Below are 19,708 nucleotides of genomic sequence, written 5' to 3' on the forward strand. Positions count from 1 at the left end.
TAATTATTTTTGTAGCCTCAGTCCCGTTGATTTATTTATTCTTTTTTTAAAAAAAAGGAGCTGATCCGTCAGCTTTACATACTCCTGTGGATAGTTAACTCGAGGTGAGAAAACTATCTTACCTCAGGACTGACAATTCAGCTTCAGGCCCCTTTCACAACCTTGGGACATCCCTTAGCGTTTTACAGTCAATGAAGTACATCTGAACGGTAGTCACTGTTGTAATATAGGCAAATGTGGCTGCCAACTTCCCCACAGGAAAGTTTTCATTTGGAAGAGGATTCATTGCTAACTTTGGTGTTTGTTTCAAATAATTATGGCAAAAAAACAATTTTACAACTATAGTGCAAGATGGGCCTTCAATCAATGTGAAAAACAGTGTCATATGTCTGTGGATTCCAAGTCATCATCTTGACTTGGAAATATATCGCTGTTCCTTTACTGTCACTGGGTCAAAATCCTGGGACTCGGTCCCTAACAGCACTGTGGGTGTACCTACGTCACACGGCCTGCAGTGATTCAAGAAGGCAGCTCACCTTCTCAAGGGCAATTAGGGACAGGCAAAAATACTGGCCTAGCCAGCGATGCCCACATCCCATGAATGATTTTTTAAAATGCCAGCTACCCCCACTTAATGAACATTCACTTGAGTACTATACTTACATGGATCAGGTAAAATTGTATAATTCAAGTGAAAAGAAAGCTAATATTAGTGTCAGACTATTTTTAAACATTGGGATATTGAAAATAATAAATAGCATAACCTTTTTTGTTCATTTTACAGCAAAATCTTTATTATCCAGCATGCGTGGGGAATGGGTGGTGACAGTTAATCAAAAATGCCATTTAACAGAGAGTTCCATTTACCAACTGAATACAGTGCAATACTTGTAGCATGAACTAATAGACAAGTACTCAGGAAGGAAAGAACAATATTCTTTTTATTTCTAATCTTCAACAGTACATTAAAACAGCAATCAGAGTATAAAATAACACAGTATAATTGTTTCCGGTTGGTAAAGTGATGATTCGTACTAGGGGAATATCAGAAATTCCGGTTGGTCGAGAATTCCGCTTTGCAAAGTGCCGGCTAACACAAAGATTTACTGTATCTTTATTTTTGGAGATACGGGTACTGTTCGCAAGGCCAGCATTAATCGCCTATGCCCAGGTGATCCGTAAGGTACTCCCTCAGTGCATGTGATGAAAGTTCTCCCCACTGTGCTAATGTAACGTAGAGGGTTATTGGATTTTGATCCGGTGATGATGATGGAACAGTGGCAAATGTCTAAAACAGGATGAAGTGTGACTTGGAGGGGAGCTCAGAGTTGGTGAGATCTCATGCGCTTGCTGCCTTTGTCCTTCGAGGTGGTGGGGGTTACAGGTTTGGGAGTGGCTGTTGCTTGTCATGGCCTGCTTGTGTGTTATTTAGGATCCATGTGTAAGGAAGAAAAGTAATTGTGAACGCGCTAGAAGCCTATAAAATCTACAAGGTAGATTTTTCCTGTAATATTCATTCGAAATAAAACTCCCAGTTGCTGCAGCATGAGTCACATACGGTGGAAAAACACTGTAGGATGAGTCAGCCGTGCATGTACAATTCCACACACTTCGAGGGAAACAGACTTGCTCACCGTTATTCTGGAAGACGATTGCAAATTGATGACAGGGTCTTCAGCCTGAGTGACTTGATTGTTATATACTGCTATTTTTCTGTGGAAGCAGAACAGTTTTTGATGTTCAAAGTCACAAAAGTACCAGCATGATTTGAAAGTCTGGATGACATACTGACTTCTGAGCAAATAAAGCCAAGAGAAACAAGGCCTGTTCCAGGAAGCAATTTCACATCTCTTGTGATTTATGTTCTAGTTTAACCTCCATCCTCATGCAAAGCAAGTTCTTAGCAGAGCATCTGGGAGCTTTGTAGATTTGAATAATCAATGTGTTTGCTCAAGAGAAGACTGAGCCCAAACTTTTTCTCAATCTTAGAACTCCTTTGCCACTAGATGGAATATGATGCAAAGCCAGCAGCGCAACTCTGATCCAGTAAAGTTATCACTCTCAAACTGCTATCTGCAGTATCACTTTTAAAATACTGCATGGTGTACCAAATGAACCAAACTGTAGTGATATTGTACGAATATTATTGTAATGCTGTAGAGTTTTTCTTGAATTTTTGGGACTATGACACATGTTCCCCTGTATAATAGAAACACAATGTACCCGGCCTTGGCCTGGAACATGCAGTAAAATAGAATCCAGTTCAAAATCACATGGGGCTCAGGCACTTGGAATTAAATCAAGTGAATTGGTCGCTTCAACAATCTGTGATACACTGGGGGGTCTTTGTGCCATGTCCAATATCGAAGCAGCCTGCAGCTTGTGCATTTTCCATTACACCAATGAAAATGGGCAGCCAATCTGTAATTGGCCATTTGGGGTGACCAGTGGAGGCCTATTTCATCCCTAGTGGGTCATCATACCTACAACTGATAATAGCTCCCCTGAAATAAAACCATCCCTTTTAATGACTGCGAGATCATAAAATTGACAATGATCAACTCAGCCAATGAAAGTTGAGTTTTTGAATTAATTAAGCTGTCCCTCGCAACATTAATAAGCCAGTTTGTAAAATGGAGTTAAATGGGGACGAGTAAGGTGAGATACTCTTCTGAGTTATGTTCCAAAAACTAAAATGTGAAGAAATTTTAATACATATACGTGAACAATTCATCATGTGTTTTCATGTGTTGAAGTAATGTACTCCTTCAAGACATTCAGTATATATGTCATTGTCTGCATGACGCAGAACAAGATGTTTATTTTCATTCCACTGAGACACATAACATTTCTTCAATTATTAGACTTCCTGACAAAAACTAAAACTAATTATAACATATGCCAATCAAAGCTTATTACAGCAAACTCACGGGGAGCTGGCAGAGTGCTTCCTTTTGAATGACTGAGATAGTCTACATTACACTGGAGCATCTGTCACAACCAGGAAATTATTTAAAATGGCATTTTTCTACAACATTTGAAATAGTTTAAGTATGTTTGATGTAGTTTTCGAATAGTTAAAGGTAATATTAGTGAGAAGAGTGACTGATCAATAAATGTCTTTATTTTTAAATTATTAATGTTTGATTGAATTTTACATCAGAGTTGAGAAATATTCTTTTGCAGCCTTCACAAACTGCACATTAACATTGACATTTCCAAAGTACTAAAAATATATTGAGGAGGGAATAAACTGAATGTTCTGACAGATGCAAAATGACAATGGCAATTTAAGGAGTGTTGCAGAGATTTATGGAGGTTTATTTAAAATGGAATGAGGTTGCTCCCTGTATTGTTTTTTTTTTCTTCACCAAGGGGGCCTAATGATTGAGTAACCATCAAATTGTTGTTGACTTGCTTCATTGCACCAAAAAGAGGACATTGCCAGAAGGAGAGGTTGAGCTAAGTTTCCTCTGTATTCAGAGGAATCCTCCCATTGCACTTACAGCACTGTTTGTCCTTCATTTTGTATTCATCAGCAACCGATTGCCTGCATCAAGAACACTCATGTCTGATCTAGTGCTGAATAACTGCAGGATACAGCTCTCCACTGTACTGCCAAGGTGTACAATGACCATAGTCTCCAAAAGGAATCCTGAATGCATTAGCGTCATAGTGACATTTCCAAAGTCGCCTTCCTTCATGCTATTTTGCTTTATTGTTTTGTGCTGTAAATTCATTCCTTTTGAAACGAGGTTAAGATTGCCAGGTTGATTTCTTTTGCACTACTTCACACAGGCAGAAAAGCATATCTCAATTCTTTTGTCCAAATAGATGGGTGAGAAACCAAAGTTAGTTTTAAAAAAAATGAGAGAAGTAACAAGGGTATACATTAAGAGTCTATTTCCCACAAATATGCATTTGGGCATCATTGAGATGGTTAGATTTTAGTGCTGACCTGTCACTGTTGTTAGATTTCAATGCTGACCTGTGACTGTTGTGAAGTTCGTCTGCTCTGAAGGGCTATCCCATCTATTTTAGAAAACACAACCTGTTTTTCTCTACCTACCTAGCAGAGAATATTTTACAAGATATCGATAGATTAAGTAAATGGGCAAAACAGTGGCAAATGGATTTCAAAATACGTGAGGTCATCCACTCTGAACCAAAAAAAAAAATGATCGGCTGAATTTTGAGGGTAGTACTGCTCGCTTCCTCCCCCCAAACCCCATAGGTTGTTCAGAAAAGGGCCACCCCTCAACAATAACGCAGGTTGAGAATCGGACTTCCGCCCCTCAGTGGAGAGGAATCCTGCCCTCGAGAACTGCTGGCCAATCTGACTGGCCAGTAACTCTTGCAGGCCAGCAGCATCAGAACTCAGTCATGGGCACTGCTGGGATTGCAAGCAGGCCCATGAAGATCAAGGATGGACACTGGACCCAGTGCTGCATTGACCCAGTTAAGTCCTGGGCTTTTCGGACAGGGAGCGATCGGGCACCCAAGGGAGGGGGTTGGGTGCTGGATTTTAGCGGCTAGGCAGGGAGGCACAAAAGTGGGGGGGGGGGGGGGGGGGGGGGGAGAGGAAAGAGCGATATCTTGGCGAGGTGCCCCAATGCGCACAGGGCACCCCAAAAGGATGTACCCCAACCTCCCCTTTCCTTCTCACCTTTTCACCAAATTCGTTAAAAATGGCCATTCCACTTTCGTCTGCCTCCCACTGCCCAGCGTATTGTGAGCGGAGGTGGACTGAGGACCTTATGTGGACAATAATTGACCACTTAAGGGCCTCAACAGGCCTAAGGGCAGGCAGGCTTGTGGGTGGCTTACCCACACCTCATATTATTAAGACCAAGTCAAGGGTGTGCAGGAAGGCAGTGGGCTAGTTATCAAACATATTTTACATGCGCACCCCCTGCCCCCCGAGCCAAAAACACATTGAGGGGGTGGGGGAGTGGGGGTGGGTGTGTGGGGTGGCCGTAAAATCCAGCCCGATATATCAGGGCACTTGCCAAATGTCAAAAAAGCTGGAAGCATTGCAGGTCCAAAGAGATTTGGGAGTTCAGCTACATAGATCATGAAAATGTCATGAACAAGGTATAGAAAATAATCAACAAGGCTAACTGAATACTGGACTTTAAAACTAAAGGAATAAAATGCAAGGGGGTAGAAGTCAAACTTCAGTTGTACAAAGCTCTGGTTGGAGCAGACCTGGAGTACTATGAATAGTTCTGGGTACCACAGTTTGGCACGAAGAAAGGATAGACTAGCCTTGGAGGGAGTGCAGGACAGATTTGCCAGAATGATTCTTGGACTTCAAGGGTTAAGTTGAGGATTTCATAAACCAGGGATCTATTCCTTGGAATTTAGAAGCTTAAGGTGCGATTTGATTGAAATTTTCAAGGTTTTAAGGCGAAAAGATAAGGCTGCTAGAGAGAAATTGTTACTAGTGGCTGGGAAGTCTGGGACTGGGGAGAATATTCTAAAACTTAGAGCCAGACTTTTCAGGAATGAAATTAGGAAATGCTTCAACACACAAAGGGGTTGTATAAGTTTAGAACTCGCTTAAGCAAGTGAGAATTGATGCTGGATCAATTAATAATTTTAAATCTTGAGATTGATGGATTTTCGTTATCCACAGATATGGGGCAAATACAAATTCAGTGTATGGTTATCTCACAGATATGGCTAGGTCACAGAGTGTAGCAAATAAAGCAGACGAGCTGAAAGCACAGATAGAAACGTGGCAGCATGACATCGTGGCTATGACAGAAACAAGGCTTAAAAAAAAGGACAGGAATGGCAGCTCAGACGACATGGGAGGGGGGAGGGTTGCAATTTTGGATAGAGAAGCAATTACAGCTGTGAGGAGGGATGATATGCGAAATTGAAGCCATATGGATTGAGTTTAGGAACAAAAAGGGGGCAGTCACACTACTGGAAGTGTATTATTGACCCCAAACAGTCAGAGGAAGATGGAAGAGCAAAGATGGAAGCAAATCTCCAAGAAGTGCAAAAACAGTACGGCAGTCATAGTCAGGGATTTTAACTACCCCAATATTAACTGCGATAGTTTGTGTAAAAAGAATAGACGGAACAGAATTCTTAAGGTGAATTCAAGAGAACTTTTTTGGCCAGTATGTAGCAAGTCCAACGAGGGCATGGTTCTAGGCTTAGTTTTAGGAAATATAGCTGGCCAGATGGAAGGAGTGACAGTGGGAGAGCATTTTGGTGGTAGTGATCATAATTCAGTTAGTTTTAACATAACTCTGGACAAGGATAAAGATAAAACAGGAGTTAAAGATCTAGCTTGGAGCAAGGCCAATTTTACTGAGCTGAGGAGTGATTTAGCAAAAGTGGACTGGAAACAGTGACTTGAAGGTAAATCAATGTCGGCGCAGTGGGAGTGCTCAAAGGGATTCAGAGTAAACATGTTCCCACAAAGAAAAAGGGTGGGGCAGCCAAATCTAGAGCCCACTGGACATCTAGTAGCTTACAGCACGAGGGAAGCAGAAAAGGAAAGCTAATGTCGGACACCAGGAACGCAATGCCACAGAAAGCTGAAAGGGATAGAGAAAGAGGAGGGGTGAAATCAAAAAGGAAGTTAGGAAAGCAATGCGAGGGCATGAAAAAATATTGGCAAGTAAAATCAAGGAGAACTCAAAAATGTTTGATCAATACATTAAGAGTAAGAGGATAACTAAGGAAAGAGTGGGGCCCATAAAAGACCAAAGAGGTAACCTGCGTGTGAAACTCTTTCGAGTTATCAACAGTCACAGATTGCAACTCTTTCGAGTACAATCACAGTTCTTGGTTTCCGGGAGTGGGACATGAACACACAACCCTCTGATTCAAAGGCAAGGGTGCTATGAACTGAGCCACAGCTGACACCTCTTAACCTGCGTGTGAAGGCGGAGGATGTGGGTATGGTTCTTAATTAATACTTTGCGTCTGACTTCACAAAAGAGGGGGGCCAATGCAGACATTGTAGATAAGGAGGAGGAGTGTGAAGTATTGGATGTGATAAACCTAGGGAGAGAGGGAGTATTAAGGGAATTAGCATCCTTGAAAGCGGATAAATTACCAGGGCCGGATTAAGGAGATAGGTAGAAAGATTAGCGGGGAGATGAGGACACTGTTTCTCACCCAGAGGGTTGTGGGGGACCGGAACTCACTGCCTGAAAGGGTAGTAGAGGCAGAAACCCTCAACTCACTTAAAAGTTGTTAGGATTTGCACCTCGAGTGCCGTAACGTGCAGGGCTACAGGCCAAATGCTGCAAAGTGGGGTTAGGCCGGGCGGCTTGTTGTTTTGGCTGGTGCAGACATGGTGGGCCAAGTGGCCCCTTTTCTGTGCTGTGAACTATCTATGATTCTATAAACCATGATGTCATTGAATGACGGTAGGACAAGTTCGAGGGGCTAAATGGCCTCTTCATGACTTTATGGAAGTATTGCTAAAATTCACTCTTGGAAGAGGGAAACTCACTGGGTGGTTTTAATTTTTTTTCTCCCTGTTGTGGACTCCCAGTTGCTTCCAGCCACACAAAGTGGGCTCTCTTTGCACAGTGGACTGGCTTGTAGTCAAAAAATGCAAAAGTGACACAGGGTGACTGGACCTCCATTCTTGTGGGTTCATGCTCGGTTCCACACACATCTCCTACGCTACTCAATGAGTAAGGGTTAGTCAATTTTAAGTCAGATGGAGAAATGCGTTCAGCTGAACAGGACAGACTGAGCACTAGTCACTGTTTGGTTGTCAGCTGCCACTGCAAGATGACAGCCCACTGACAGAAAATTAGGTAGAAGAAGTAAACCATTCATTCACTCACAGCTTTCCTGCCACAGCTACTGTTTAAGTCAATGCTTTCATCATTTAATATTTTATAACAAAAATTACATTAAGTCATCAGATTATTCTGAGAAAGCAGATCGAGTGAGGAGCGTCAGATTCCTGCAGCTCTTGTATACTACAGACTATACGTGCCAGATGGTGCAAAAGAGGGGCCTAGTAACGTGCCACACATTTAAAAAGCACTAAGTGGGCAACCAAAGGTTACTCCCTGTTCACACCCTCGTTAATTGGGGGAAAAGCACAATTCTGCATGTGAGCTCCAATGCAGCCTCGGAGCGCTCCTCACCCGCCTATTGCCATCAGTGAAACCATGGCAGGAATTTAGGGAGGAGATCCAAACGGGGACAGACTTCCACCTGGCCCCCCGGTATCCAGCCACACGCCGATTCGTCTTCCCGTGTTGGTGCTCAATAAGTGTGAGCTCCTGTTGGGCTTTCCATTGTCAAGAGGGAGTTGGCTGGTGCAAGGGAGTGAGCTTCCTGCCACATTACAGCAGCAGCAAATCCGGCAAAGCACCTTAAAGAGAAAGATACCCCAGGCATCACCTCCACTGGCAGGCGAGTTAAGGAGCAGAGATCATCAACCCCAGTTGGGGTGGCAACGTGGGGAGGTCGGCCTCACCCACCTGGTCTTCCCTGTTTTGGAGCAGGATTGCAGAGGGAAATCTCCTCCAAATATCAGCTTCCTCAAATTGGATGTAAGCATATGGACAATGGTGGATAGGAAGGGACGCCCTTGTCAATGTAGCCCACATAATTCTGATATCTTGTGTATCACAACATTTACAATCGCTAGCGCCCAAAGAGCCATGTGACCCCCTGAAAGAAGCAAAAGCTTGGGATAGGGTCTTTTCTTTACCGTCAGAAATAGTACACAGCTAACAGCTTAGTTTATGAAAAAAAAAATTAAAAGTTGAACTTAATGGGATCTTTCTGAAGCTACTCTGCAGTATGCACGCACACAAAAGCTGGATGAGCGTGCGCGCACACAATACTGGATGAGCGTACGCCATTGCAAGATTAGCTCAGTAACAGCTTGATGCAAAATCTGCAGTCTAATTAGCGCATCTGGCAGCCCAAATATTGGGATGCAATCTTTAGAAATACAGTATTTTTCTTGTTCAGGTTTATTCAGGGAAAAACTGGGAAATTAGAAATATGCCTTGTAGATATTTGTAGTCAGCTTCATGCAGAATTTCATAATGATTTGTGTGTAAGAATTCCAACCTAGAGCATAAAAAAAATAAGGATGACACTCCAGTGCAGTACTGAGGAAGTGCTGCACTGTCAGATATGCCGCCTCTCAGATGAAACATCAAAACCAAGACAACGTCTGGTCTCTCATGTAGACATAAAAGATCCCATGGCCCTATTTCAGAAAAAAAACAATGGAAAATAACAAAACCATCACAAAAGCAACAAATTGCGGATGTTGGAAATCTAGAATAAAAACAGGAAATGCTGGAAATATTCAGCAAGTCTGGCAGCATCTGTGAAGGGAGAAACAGAGTTAACGTTTCAGGTCAATGACCTTTCTTCGGTGCTCTCAGGTGATCAACTCACTCTCTGCAGGCCTTTAATACCTGGTCTAATGGGCCATCCTCCCTGGATAGGCTCAGAGCTCTGCTGGATATTTGATGAGAGAAAGACAGAAAGAAATGTATTGATGTCCTAGGGAGCCATTATCAGCTGTGAACAGATAACCCAATTGTCATCTTCAGTGCAGCATAGTGAAAGAAATTTCCGAAGCCCACTTCAAGCCAGAAAACTGCAGACGGTATTTGATTTCATATACCATCAGACTGCGTTTGTTTCAATCAAACAAGAGCAGGGGAGCTCTCCGAATGAGTGATAAATATTAATCTGCACAATCAACATCACGAAAACAGATTACCCAGACTTTTATCTCTCTGCTGCTTGTGGGACTCTGCTGCGTGTAGATTGGCTGTCGCGCTTCTGTACAATTGTGACTGCAGCTGAAAAGTACTTTGTTTGCTGCGAAATGCTCAGGGAGGCCCCAAGGTCGTGAAAAGCATTATTTGAATGCAAGTTTGTTCTTTATCTATCTTTACAATTCAGAAAGAAAGCGCCTGTCTAGGTAGATTAATTAGCATCTGGCACAGATGTAAAAAAATTGTGCAAATTAAGGCAGTGGGGATTTGAAATAATTCTGCTGCTATAAAAAAAAATCACAATTTTTCTAAAGAACTGTTCTGTTCCAATTATTTTTATTTCTTATTGTTCAGTTACGAGGAACAATGCAGTGAACTAGTTAAAAAGCATCAAGAGACAAGTAAATGGGCTGTTGAATAGAGATAGCATATTCCAAAAGCCCAAGGAGGTTATTAGGTGGTGTTGATCTCTGGAAGAGAGTTAGGTTTAATAGCCTTATCTTTTCCTAAAAGGTCTGATGTTCTAAATCAGAAAGGAATGGGAATGGAAACTGTTCATTCAATTCCAAATATAGTATAAAATATTAAGGCAAAAAGTCTGTATTTCCAATGGCAGCATAACCATTGGAGTCAAAAATGGTGCAAGCTGGGTTTGGCATTTACTGAACCTGACTGACAAGGCGAGATCAAATCCATTGGTCTCAGGATTCTCCAGTTTCTTACTGGCTTTGGGTTTTTCTCTATTTTCTACAGCCGATGTTACAAGCAGGGATTTGGGATCTGATTTTACTGTAGCTTAAAGGAGTGAACTTTCCATTACATGAGAATATTTTGGCTCGAATTCCTATGCATTGCAGTTATTCTGTATTGAACCTTAACATAACATTGTTCTGTTATGTTTTGCTCTATGTTCACATGTTCCTTTCCTTGGTTAAGATTGCTTTTTATTCTTTCCTTCAGCATACACCATTGCCAGGTGGAAGGGGGTTTGAAACTGCTCACTTTTGACACAACTGCCTCTGTGAAGAGTTGAACTGGAATATTAACAATGACATGCACAAAAATATCACTCCAGCCGTGAAAGAAACAGTAAAAATGAGGTGGAACTTGCTGTGTGTGGATTCAAAGAGTTAGGATGTTTCCTGCTCGTGACACACCAGGTTGAGTCCTGTGAGCTCAAGGCGTTGTGTGACATTAATAACCCAGCATACTAATTTACAAATGACATATTAGAATCATGGAATTACGAGGAAGCCATTTGACCCATCGCATCACTATCAGCTTTTTGGTTGAGCCATTCAATTAATGTCAGTCCCCTGATCTTTACCTATAGCCCTGTAAATCTTTTCCCATTGAGTATTCATCCAATTCTCATTTGATTGTTCATGCTGAATCCACTTCCACCACCCTCTCAGGCAGTACGTTCTAGATCTGAACAACCTGCGGTGTAAAATTTCTCATGTTGCGTCAGGTTATTTTGCTAATTACCTTAAATCTGTGTGTCCACACTTCCTCCAATACTTTTACTGCTGGAAACAATTGCTCCTTATTTATTCTATCAAAACCTTTCATGATTTTGAACACCTCTATCTAACCTCCTCTTAGCCTCTCTGGTCTTTCCACATAACTTAAGTCCCTCATCTCTTGACAAGCCAGCAAGTCTCTCCTGCACCTCTCCAAGACATTCGCCTGAAAGTGAGGGCCAGAATGGGGCACAACTTTCCACCTGAGTTCTGAACTCTGTTCCTATCCTCCTTATTGTTTATAGCATTTCCAAGTTTCATATCATTAGCAAATTTTGATATTATGCCAAGCCCTGGTCATTGATACATTATCTAAAAGAGCAGTGGTCCTACTGCTGACCCCTTGGTAACACCACTGTATACTTCTCCCAGTCTGAAAACCAACCATTCGTGACTACTCTCTACTTTCTATCGCTGAGCCCATTGACTGTTCACACATGATGCCTTTAATTGCATGGACTTCAATTTTACTAACAGGTATATGTAGCACTTTAACAAACACCTTTTAAAGTCAATATAAAACATCAATCTCAATACCCTCATCAACTCTCTTCAAAGAACTTAATCAAGTTGGTCAAACACAATTTGGAATCATAGAAAGTTTACAGCACAGAAAAGTGGCCACTTGGCCCAGCGTTTCCGCACCAGTCGAAAAATGAGCCACTCAGTCCAATCCCACTTTCCAGCATTTGGTCCAAAGCCCTGCAGCTTACAGCACTTCAGGTGCACATCCAGACACCTTTTAAATGAGTTCAGCGTTTCTGCCTCTACTATCCTTTTGGGCAGTGAGCTCTAGACCCCCATAACCCAATTGGTGAAAAATTGTTTCTTCATCCCCTCTAATCTTCCTACCAATCACTTTAAATCTATGCCCCCTAGTCACTGACCCCTCTGCTGAAGTAAATAGGCCCTTCCCATCCACTCTATTCAGACCCCTCACAATTTTGTATACATCTCAATTAAATATCCTCTCAACTTCCTCTGTTCCAAGGAGAACAACCCCAGCCTATCCAATCTTTCCTCATAGCTGCAATTTTCTAGGCCTGGCAACACCCTCGTAAATCTCCTCTGTACCGTCTCTGGTGCAATCACATCCTTTCTGTAATGAGGTGACCAGAACTACACATACCACTCAAGTCGTGACCTAACTAATGTTTTACATAGTTCCAGCATAACCTCCCTGCTCTTGTATCCTGTCCCTCAGCTAATAAATGAAAGGATTCCATATGCCTTCTTAACCACATTGTCAACCTTGTCCTACCTTCAGAGATCTGTAGACATTCACTCCAAGGTCCCTCACTTCCTCTACACCCTTCAGTATCCTCCCATTTGTTGTGTATTCCTTTGCCTTGTCTGACCTCCCCATATACATGACCTCACAGCTCTCTGGGTTCAATTCCACTTGCCATTTTTTGCCCACCTGACCAGCCTAGATTTGCCTTTAACAAATCCATGCCAAATATTGCTTATTTGCCCATACTTTTCTAAATGCCAATTCATTTTGTCCTGAATTCTCATTCTCTCTCTCTCTCTCCCCCTCCTCCATGTAGCATCCTTGGTTCTTTGTGGGTTGCTGATCATGGCTACCCAAACATCTCTCTCTCCCTCTATCTCTCTCTCTCCACGATGCCATGATATCACAATGGGGCAAATAGAAGAGGCAGATCCCAAGAACTACCTCAGCTGGTGTGGGGACTGAAGCCACGCTGGTGCTATTCGCACTACGCTCTAACCATCTGAGCTAACTGGTCCCTTGTTCGGGATTATTATTTTAAAAAATTTCCCTTAAGCTGACTGGCTTGCATAAATTGCTGAGTTTATTCCTCACCCCTTTTTAAACAAGGCTTTAATATTTGCAATCTTCTCACACCACCACCATATCCGAAGAGGATTGGAAGATTGCGGCCTGAGCCTCAGCAAGTTCAACTCATACCTTCCTCAGTAAACTCAGATTCATTCCACCTGGACTAGGTGGCTTTGCCAACCTTCCAAGTCCCTCCTCTTCATCTATGTTTATTCTTTCCAATATCATTGTTGCTTCCTCTCTTACCACTATGTTTGCAGCATCCTCTCCAGTGAAGATGAATGCAAATACTCATGCTTCCTGCTTCCACAAGAAAATTTCTTAATCAGCACCTCCCTTCCTCTTACTACTCTTATTATTTGCATGTTTTTAAGACTTCTGGGTTCTCCTTTGTGGCTGCTGCTAATCTATGCTCATACTCTTTCTTTGCCCCCTCTATTTTAGATCTCTTCAAAGTGCTGGCATTTGGTTGAGGCGGAGGACAGCACAAGAAAATTTGTTACACTGCACTTTAGAAAAACGATTATTAGTTGTATAAGTCCACCTAAAATTTGAAGAAGGGCGCAACTACAATGTTTTTATTGCCATTTTAAGTCATGTTTTTCCCTACCTTCCACTACTGTTGCTCTTCTGCTGGCTCTCTCATGATGAAATTCTCTTCTATACTCCCATTATGTCAACCACTGGCAACTGGGACAGTGCCTACTTTGGATAATTTACTGTGGTTACAAAGCCTTGGAGATTCTACTTGTTGCAGATCACAATTGAAAGATTTAGGCCAATTTGTACTGCAGTACACAGCTGGAATCTGATTCTACTCATGGCTTGAAATAGGTCAACTAGTCTTTTGCCTTGAGTTCAAAGAGCAGCAGGAAAAGATAACAGGTTTATTGGCTGAGGCACTGGTATATTGGTATCAAACAAGTTTGTAATGCCCAGAACTTATTGCAACGACCTTTCATAGTTATTGCTGCTAGCTGGCCACAAGACAGAAGACTGTTTCCATGTATCCTGCAATTCTATAAAATAATGGTTAAATGTTTTATATTTCTCTTTTGCATTCCTAATTTAAAAACACAATAGTATATTTACAATGTTAGGTGCACTACATAGACATAATTCAACCAAGTGTTTATGCTGATACTAGAATTTATGAACATCAGCAGAATCAAGGGAGTAAATTGCAGCCCTAAACTCACTGCCTGCAGATAATTATATGCTGAACAGTCCTTTTTTCTTTTAAATAATATTTGCTTTCTACTTTCTTCACTGTTATGTGACAGGCATGATAAGCACACCATAATGTGATGTGGTGTTTGGGATAGTGAGAAAGTACGCCAACATAAAGTGGGATTTGAAGCTTTTTCCGCACAGGAACCATTCAGTATTTGGTAAACAAAATATAGAACAGAACATTTTCATCTGTGTCAGAACATAAAATAAATCACTGCTTGATAAATAACTATCTGGTATAACTACCACCACTTCTGCAGCTTCAATGGGTTCCATGAAGTCTGCAAAAAGCCATAAAATTGCTCAACATCCACTGAAATCAATGTAAATGCAACAAAGTTCACTAAATATTTTCATGAGATCACCCTGACCACACATATTCAGCCAGCCCATATTAAAAAAAAAATCGCAAACCCAGTTTGAGGCAGTTTCAGGCGAAATAACAATTGGTGGGTTTCACGTGCCCTCGCATGTACTGTTTACAACCAACTTTGAGGTCAATTCATTTGCACAGCTTCAGGTGAAGATTTGGGCAGTTGCAAAAAGCGTACCGGAAATGGGGCCAAAGAGAAGGGGATAAAAAATGAGGCCCAAATACGGAGATAAGGATAGACAAGCCTTTGGAAAGACCCTGTGAAAGCCTTTGGCAGGCAAAAAAAGAAGAGAAAGACATCCTTACAGGAAAGCGATGAAGCAATACAGCACCTGGCCGTTTGGTTGCTGCTGATGTGAAGGTGGTGCTGGTCGACATGGTTGACGTTGCCAATCCATAGCCACTCCTATAGGTCAGCGTTGCCACTAAAGCATGACATTGTGTAAGGAACCATACAATATTGTGGTCCTTCGTCAATTCACACCCCATCCAGTTTCTGCCCCCAACTTCCACTGCCAAAAGAAGCCTCTGCACTTACTAGTTGGTTACTAAGTGAGGTCTGGCCACCTCTGTTTACAGATTTGAGGATGGGAATCCTGGTGGGTTGGTACACATCACCTCTTTGCAGCCTGACCTGCAGGTTACAATCTCTTACAAACCTGTTGAATAGGGAGACTCCTACTGCGAAACCCATTGGTGCCAGTAATAGCTCTGACAGTACCAATAGAGTTGGCAGAAAGGCTTATGAATCTAAGTGCCAGGCTGAGTCAACATGGTTTTTTAAAAAGGAAAATCATGTTTAGCCAATTTATTGAAGTTCTTTGAAGGGGGTCACATGTGCTGTGGATAATGGGCAACCGGTGGATGTACCGTACTTAGATTTCCAGAAGGAAATTGATAAAGTGCCACATCAAAGGTTCTTGCAGAAAATAAAAGCTCCAGTACGCTTTAGTGGGTAACATACTGGCTTGGATAGAAGATTGGCCAGCTAACAGGAAGCAGAGTTAGCATAAATGGGTCTTTTTCTGGTTGGTAGGATTTGATGAGTGGTTTGCCACAGGGATCAGTGTGGGGCCTCAACTTTTTATAATTTATATAAATGACTTGGATGAAGAGACCAAAGGAATAGTTGCTAAATTTACTGATGACACAAAGATAGATAGGAAAGTAAATTATGGAGTACGTAAGGAGGCTACAAAGTGTCACAGATAGGTTAAGTGAATGGGCAAAGATCTGGCAAATGGAGTGTAATGTGGGCAAATGCGAAATTGTTCATTTTGGCAGGACGAATAAAAAAAGCTTATTATCTAAATGGTGAGAGATTGAGGGGCTCTGAGATTCAGAGGGATCTGGGTGTCCTAGCGCATGAATCACAAAAACTTAGTATGCAGGTATAGCAGGTAATTAATAAAGCCAGTAGAATGTCATCATTTATTGTGAGGGGAATTGATTACAAAAGTAGGGGGGGTTACACTTCAGTTGTGCATGGCACTGTTGAGACCACAGCCAGAGTATTGTGTACTGTACTGGTCTCCTAATCTAAAGAAAGATGTAAATGCATTTGAAGCAGTTCAGAGAAGGTTTACTAGACGAATGCTCCAGTAACAGGCAGGTTGTTTTATAAGGAAAGGCCGGACGGGTTAAGCGTGTATCCACTGGAATTTAGAAGAGTAAGAGGCGACTTGATTGAAACACATAAGGTCCTGAAGGGTCTTGACAGGGTGAATGTGGACAGGATGTTTCCTCTTGTGGAAGAATCTAGAACTAGGGGTCATTGTTTAAAAATAAGGGGTCACTTATTTAAGACAGAGATGAGGAGAATTTTTTTTTCTCTCAGAAGGTTGAATGCTTTTGGAACTCTCTTCCTCAAAAGGCGGTGGAAGCAGGGTCTTTGAATATTTTTAAGGCAGATCTTGATAGATTCTTTATTAACAAGGGAGTGAAGGTTATCAGGGATAGGTAGGAATGTGGGGTTGAGCTGACAGACATTCAGATCAGCCATGATCTTATTGAATGACGGAGCAGGCGCGAGGGGCCAAGTGGCCTACTCCTGCTCCTAATTTATATGTTCGTGTAAAAGAGCAAAGAATAGTCAGAAAGTGTTATGCAATTGTATTGCAAGTGTCTTTAAGTTTAAATTTAGTTGCCTTCAAATGCACGTAAATAGTACACATTTTAGCAGGAAAATGAGATTTTGCAAGTAGTCCAAAGCAGTGAGCTTACCAAAACCACTGAGACTTGCAAGTAGATGGGTGTCAAAGGACCTCACATAAGCAGCTCATGCCTGTTTAGTTGCCAGCATGAGCTGACTAAGGAAAAGGAGTGGTTATTGGATGATTACATCAACAGATGTGTGCAAGTTAACAGGAAAATTCAGGAAGGCAAGATGAGAATTGTCTTACCTACACACTGGTGGTTGCAAACAGGGCACGATGGCTTCTTTGATCAACTCTGCATTGTAAGAGCTCATGAGCAAACTTTTATAACATTAGGAGCTTTTGAGGTACCGTGTGTCATGTAGGGGACAATAAAAATGTACTCTTGGTCTTTAGGAGGAATGACAAAATCTGAAAGTACTCATTATCTTCAACTTCCCCTAAAACTTCTTGACTAAATATAATTTGTTGAAAAAAGAAAATAGTAGTGAAATGAAATGTATATTTTCAAGTAAATAGCTGAAATCTTACCTCATAATGTGCCACTCTCTGAGACTCCGAGATCAGCTGGGCACTGCATACCTTACAGTAGGTGTCAGTAAATAAACTCTGATCAACAGTTCCAGCAGACTTCATCTAATGGAACAAAATGAATGAGACAAATCACATTAGACAGAGTAAAAATCAAAGGAAGCTGTAACTTCTCAATCGGTATTTACACTTTTCACTGGTTCAACTATGCTCAGCGCTCCCGTGAATTAGCCTTGCTTTTTCTTCCTTCAGTGTTGCATCTACACTGCTCTACATATCCTTCCTCTTCATTGCATTCTAACACTGTTCAAATCAAGACTTCTTACAGCATCTCCTATTCTAAGGAGATAATTACGACTCTTTTAAAAAAAAGCGTAAAATGGGCAATATCAGATCAGTCATCTGTTATACATCTCTCGATTTTCATTTGAAATTAAAATTTGGAGACATGAGGGCAGCTGATCTAATACAGTCCAAAGGGAAAATTACCCACTAAGTCATTATTCCAACACTATGAGACACCCTTGCTTTCCTCTTTCAGTCTTCAGTCTTTTAAAGCTCATCATTCCTTCCTGACAATTTCCTCCTGCTCCTTCTCACCCTTGGTAGTGCCCTGCATTCTCAGCCCACCCCACCCAGGTTTGTTTTGATTACTTTATATCAATGTATTGATGTCATCTGCAATTTGCACTTGCAACTATGTCAACTTTGGCTCAATGGTAGCATTCTCGTCTCTGAAATAGAAGGTTGTGAATTAAAGACCCACTACAGAGACTTAAGAATGTAAGAAACAGGAGTGGAAGTAGGCCATATGGCTCTTCAAGCATGCTCCGCCATTCAATACCATCAAGGCTGATCTTCTGCCATATCCTTCGATTCCCTGAGAGACTTGAGAACATAATCTAAGTTGACACTTCAGTAGAGCATTGAAGGGTACAACAGTGACTACACGTCAAAAGTAATTAATTGGCTGTAAAGCTTTGAGGTATATTGGAGGTGCTATATGAATACAAAGATCTTCCTTTCTATTTTTCAATATACAACTAAAAGGGTTTCCCAGAACAGGAGAGTGGGACAAATTGGATAACTCTTTCAAAGATCCGGCATCGACATGATGGGCCGAATAGCCCCCTTCTGTGTTGGATAATTTTATAATTCTATTGCATACCTTTCAGAGGTTGAATTAGATATTTTGTAACAAATTATATGAAACAATTTAGGAGTCATTCTTTCGGTCAAAAGTTATTTTGGTATAAAATGTTATTAACGTATAGCAACACATATACTTGTCCGATGTTTTTACCTATTGACAAACATACTATCTTGCTAAAACCTACTTACATGGGTTATCATGGCATTAATTTAAAATATGCTGTGACTTTTGCTAAAATTACATTCCGTGAAATTGTTGAGCTAAACTGGTCCAAACCTTCCTCCCCCCCGCCAATCTGCATATATATATATATATAATCTGTCGGGTGCTAACATTTAAACTTAAATTTACATAACTTATTTACACGACTTATGCAATGAGTTTGCTGAGCTTTATGCAACTTTAACAGAACAAATATTTGCATTTATATAATTGATTTAATGTAAACATCCCAACTTTAAGGAGGCAGGAGGAGCTTTGAGCTGCATGAGGAAGGTGAACAAGACATCCAAAGAGGAAGCCTGTGAGGAAGCCTTTGAAGGTTAGAAAAGAGGTGGCATGATGGAGTGAGTTCAGAGGAGCTTTCAACAGTGGAGCACAGGTGGTGGCTGGTGGGTGAGGGAGTGGGGCAAGAAGGGGCAATGGGATTGAATAATGCATTTTTTTTCCATTTGTATGATTGGGGAAACAGTTATAGCTTGATAAGGGTCAACAGGTTAACAATCCATTCAACAGCTTCAACTGATGCAGTGCAAACGGTTGTGTTGCCACCAGGGATCAATCTCTGAGGGCAGAAGTTCAGTATGTGGATGATGGTCTGACTTGGGTGATCACAGTCACAATTTGACCGGTTCTTCATCTTCCACTTGTGGAAGGAGCGGCCACATCTCCCCTGGCCCATCCTTAAACGGTTGTGGGTTCCCTAGGTTTTCTGTGGAAGGTCGAAGACTGGGACCTCACCACTCAGGGCCATTACCAGTTTGTGGTCGGTGATGTTTGCAGTCAACCAGGTGGAGTGCCATCGACAGGTGGGGCTGTCACCATTTTGTAGGGTGTGGCATGTATTCCAGATGTGTGCGTGTTTTTTTTTGAGGTCCTGTCATGTCAAATGATGCAAATAACAGCCAATGAAGATTAGCAATGACCAATTTAATCAGGGAGAAGGACTAAGTACGGGATGAAATGTGGGCAGTTG

The 19,708-nt window shown here is 41.6% G+C and overlaps 1 protein-coding gene across 1 annotated transcript in view; it reads right to left on the bottom strand.

The window, feature by feature from the left end:
* The window catches only part of LOC144694896 (zinc finger matrin-type protein 4-like), a 157,187-nt gene that overhangs the window by 126,647 nt on the left and 10,832 nt on the right, over positions 1 to 19,708 (bottom strand). The window contains exon 2 of the mRNA XM_078565630.1: positions 17,361 to 17,465. Within this exon, the coding sequence (XP_078421756.1) occupies positions 17,361 to 17,465 (105 nt within the window). The remainder of the gene's footprint in view (positions 1 to 17,360; positions 17,466 to 19,708) is intronic.

The sequence above is a fragment of the Cetorhinus maximus genome, chromosome 20 (genome assembly GCF_964194155.1).
Source record: "Cetorhinus maximus chromosome 20, sCetMax3.hap1.1, whole genome shotgun sequence".
In the NCBI taxonomy this organism is placed as follows: Eukaryota; Metazoa; Chordata; class Chondrichthyes; order Lamniformes; family Cetorhinidae; genus Cetorhinus; species Cetorhinus maximus.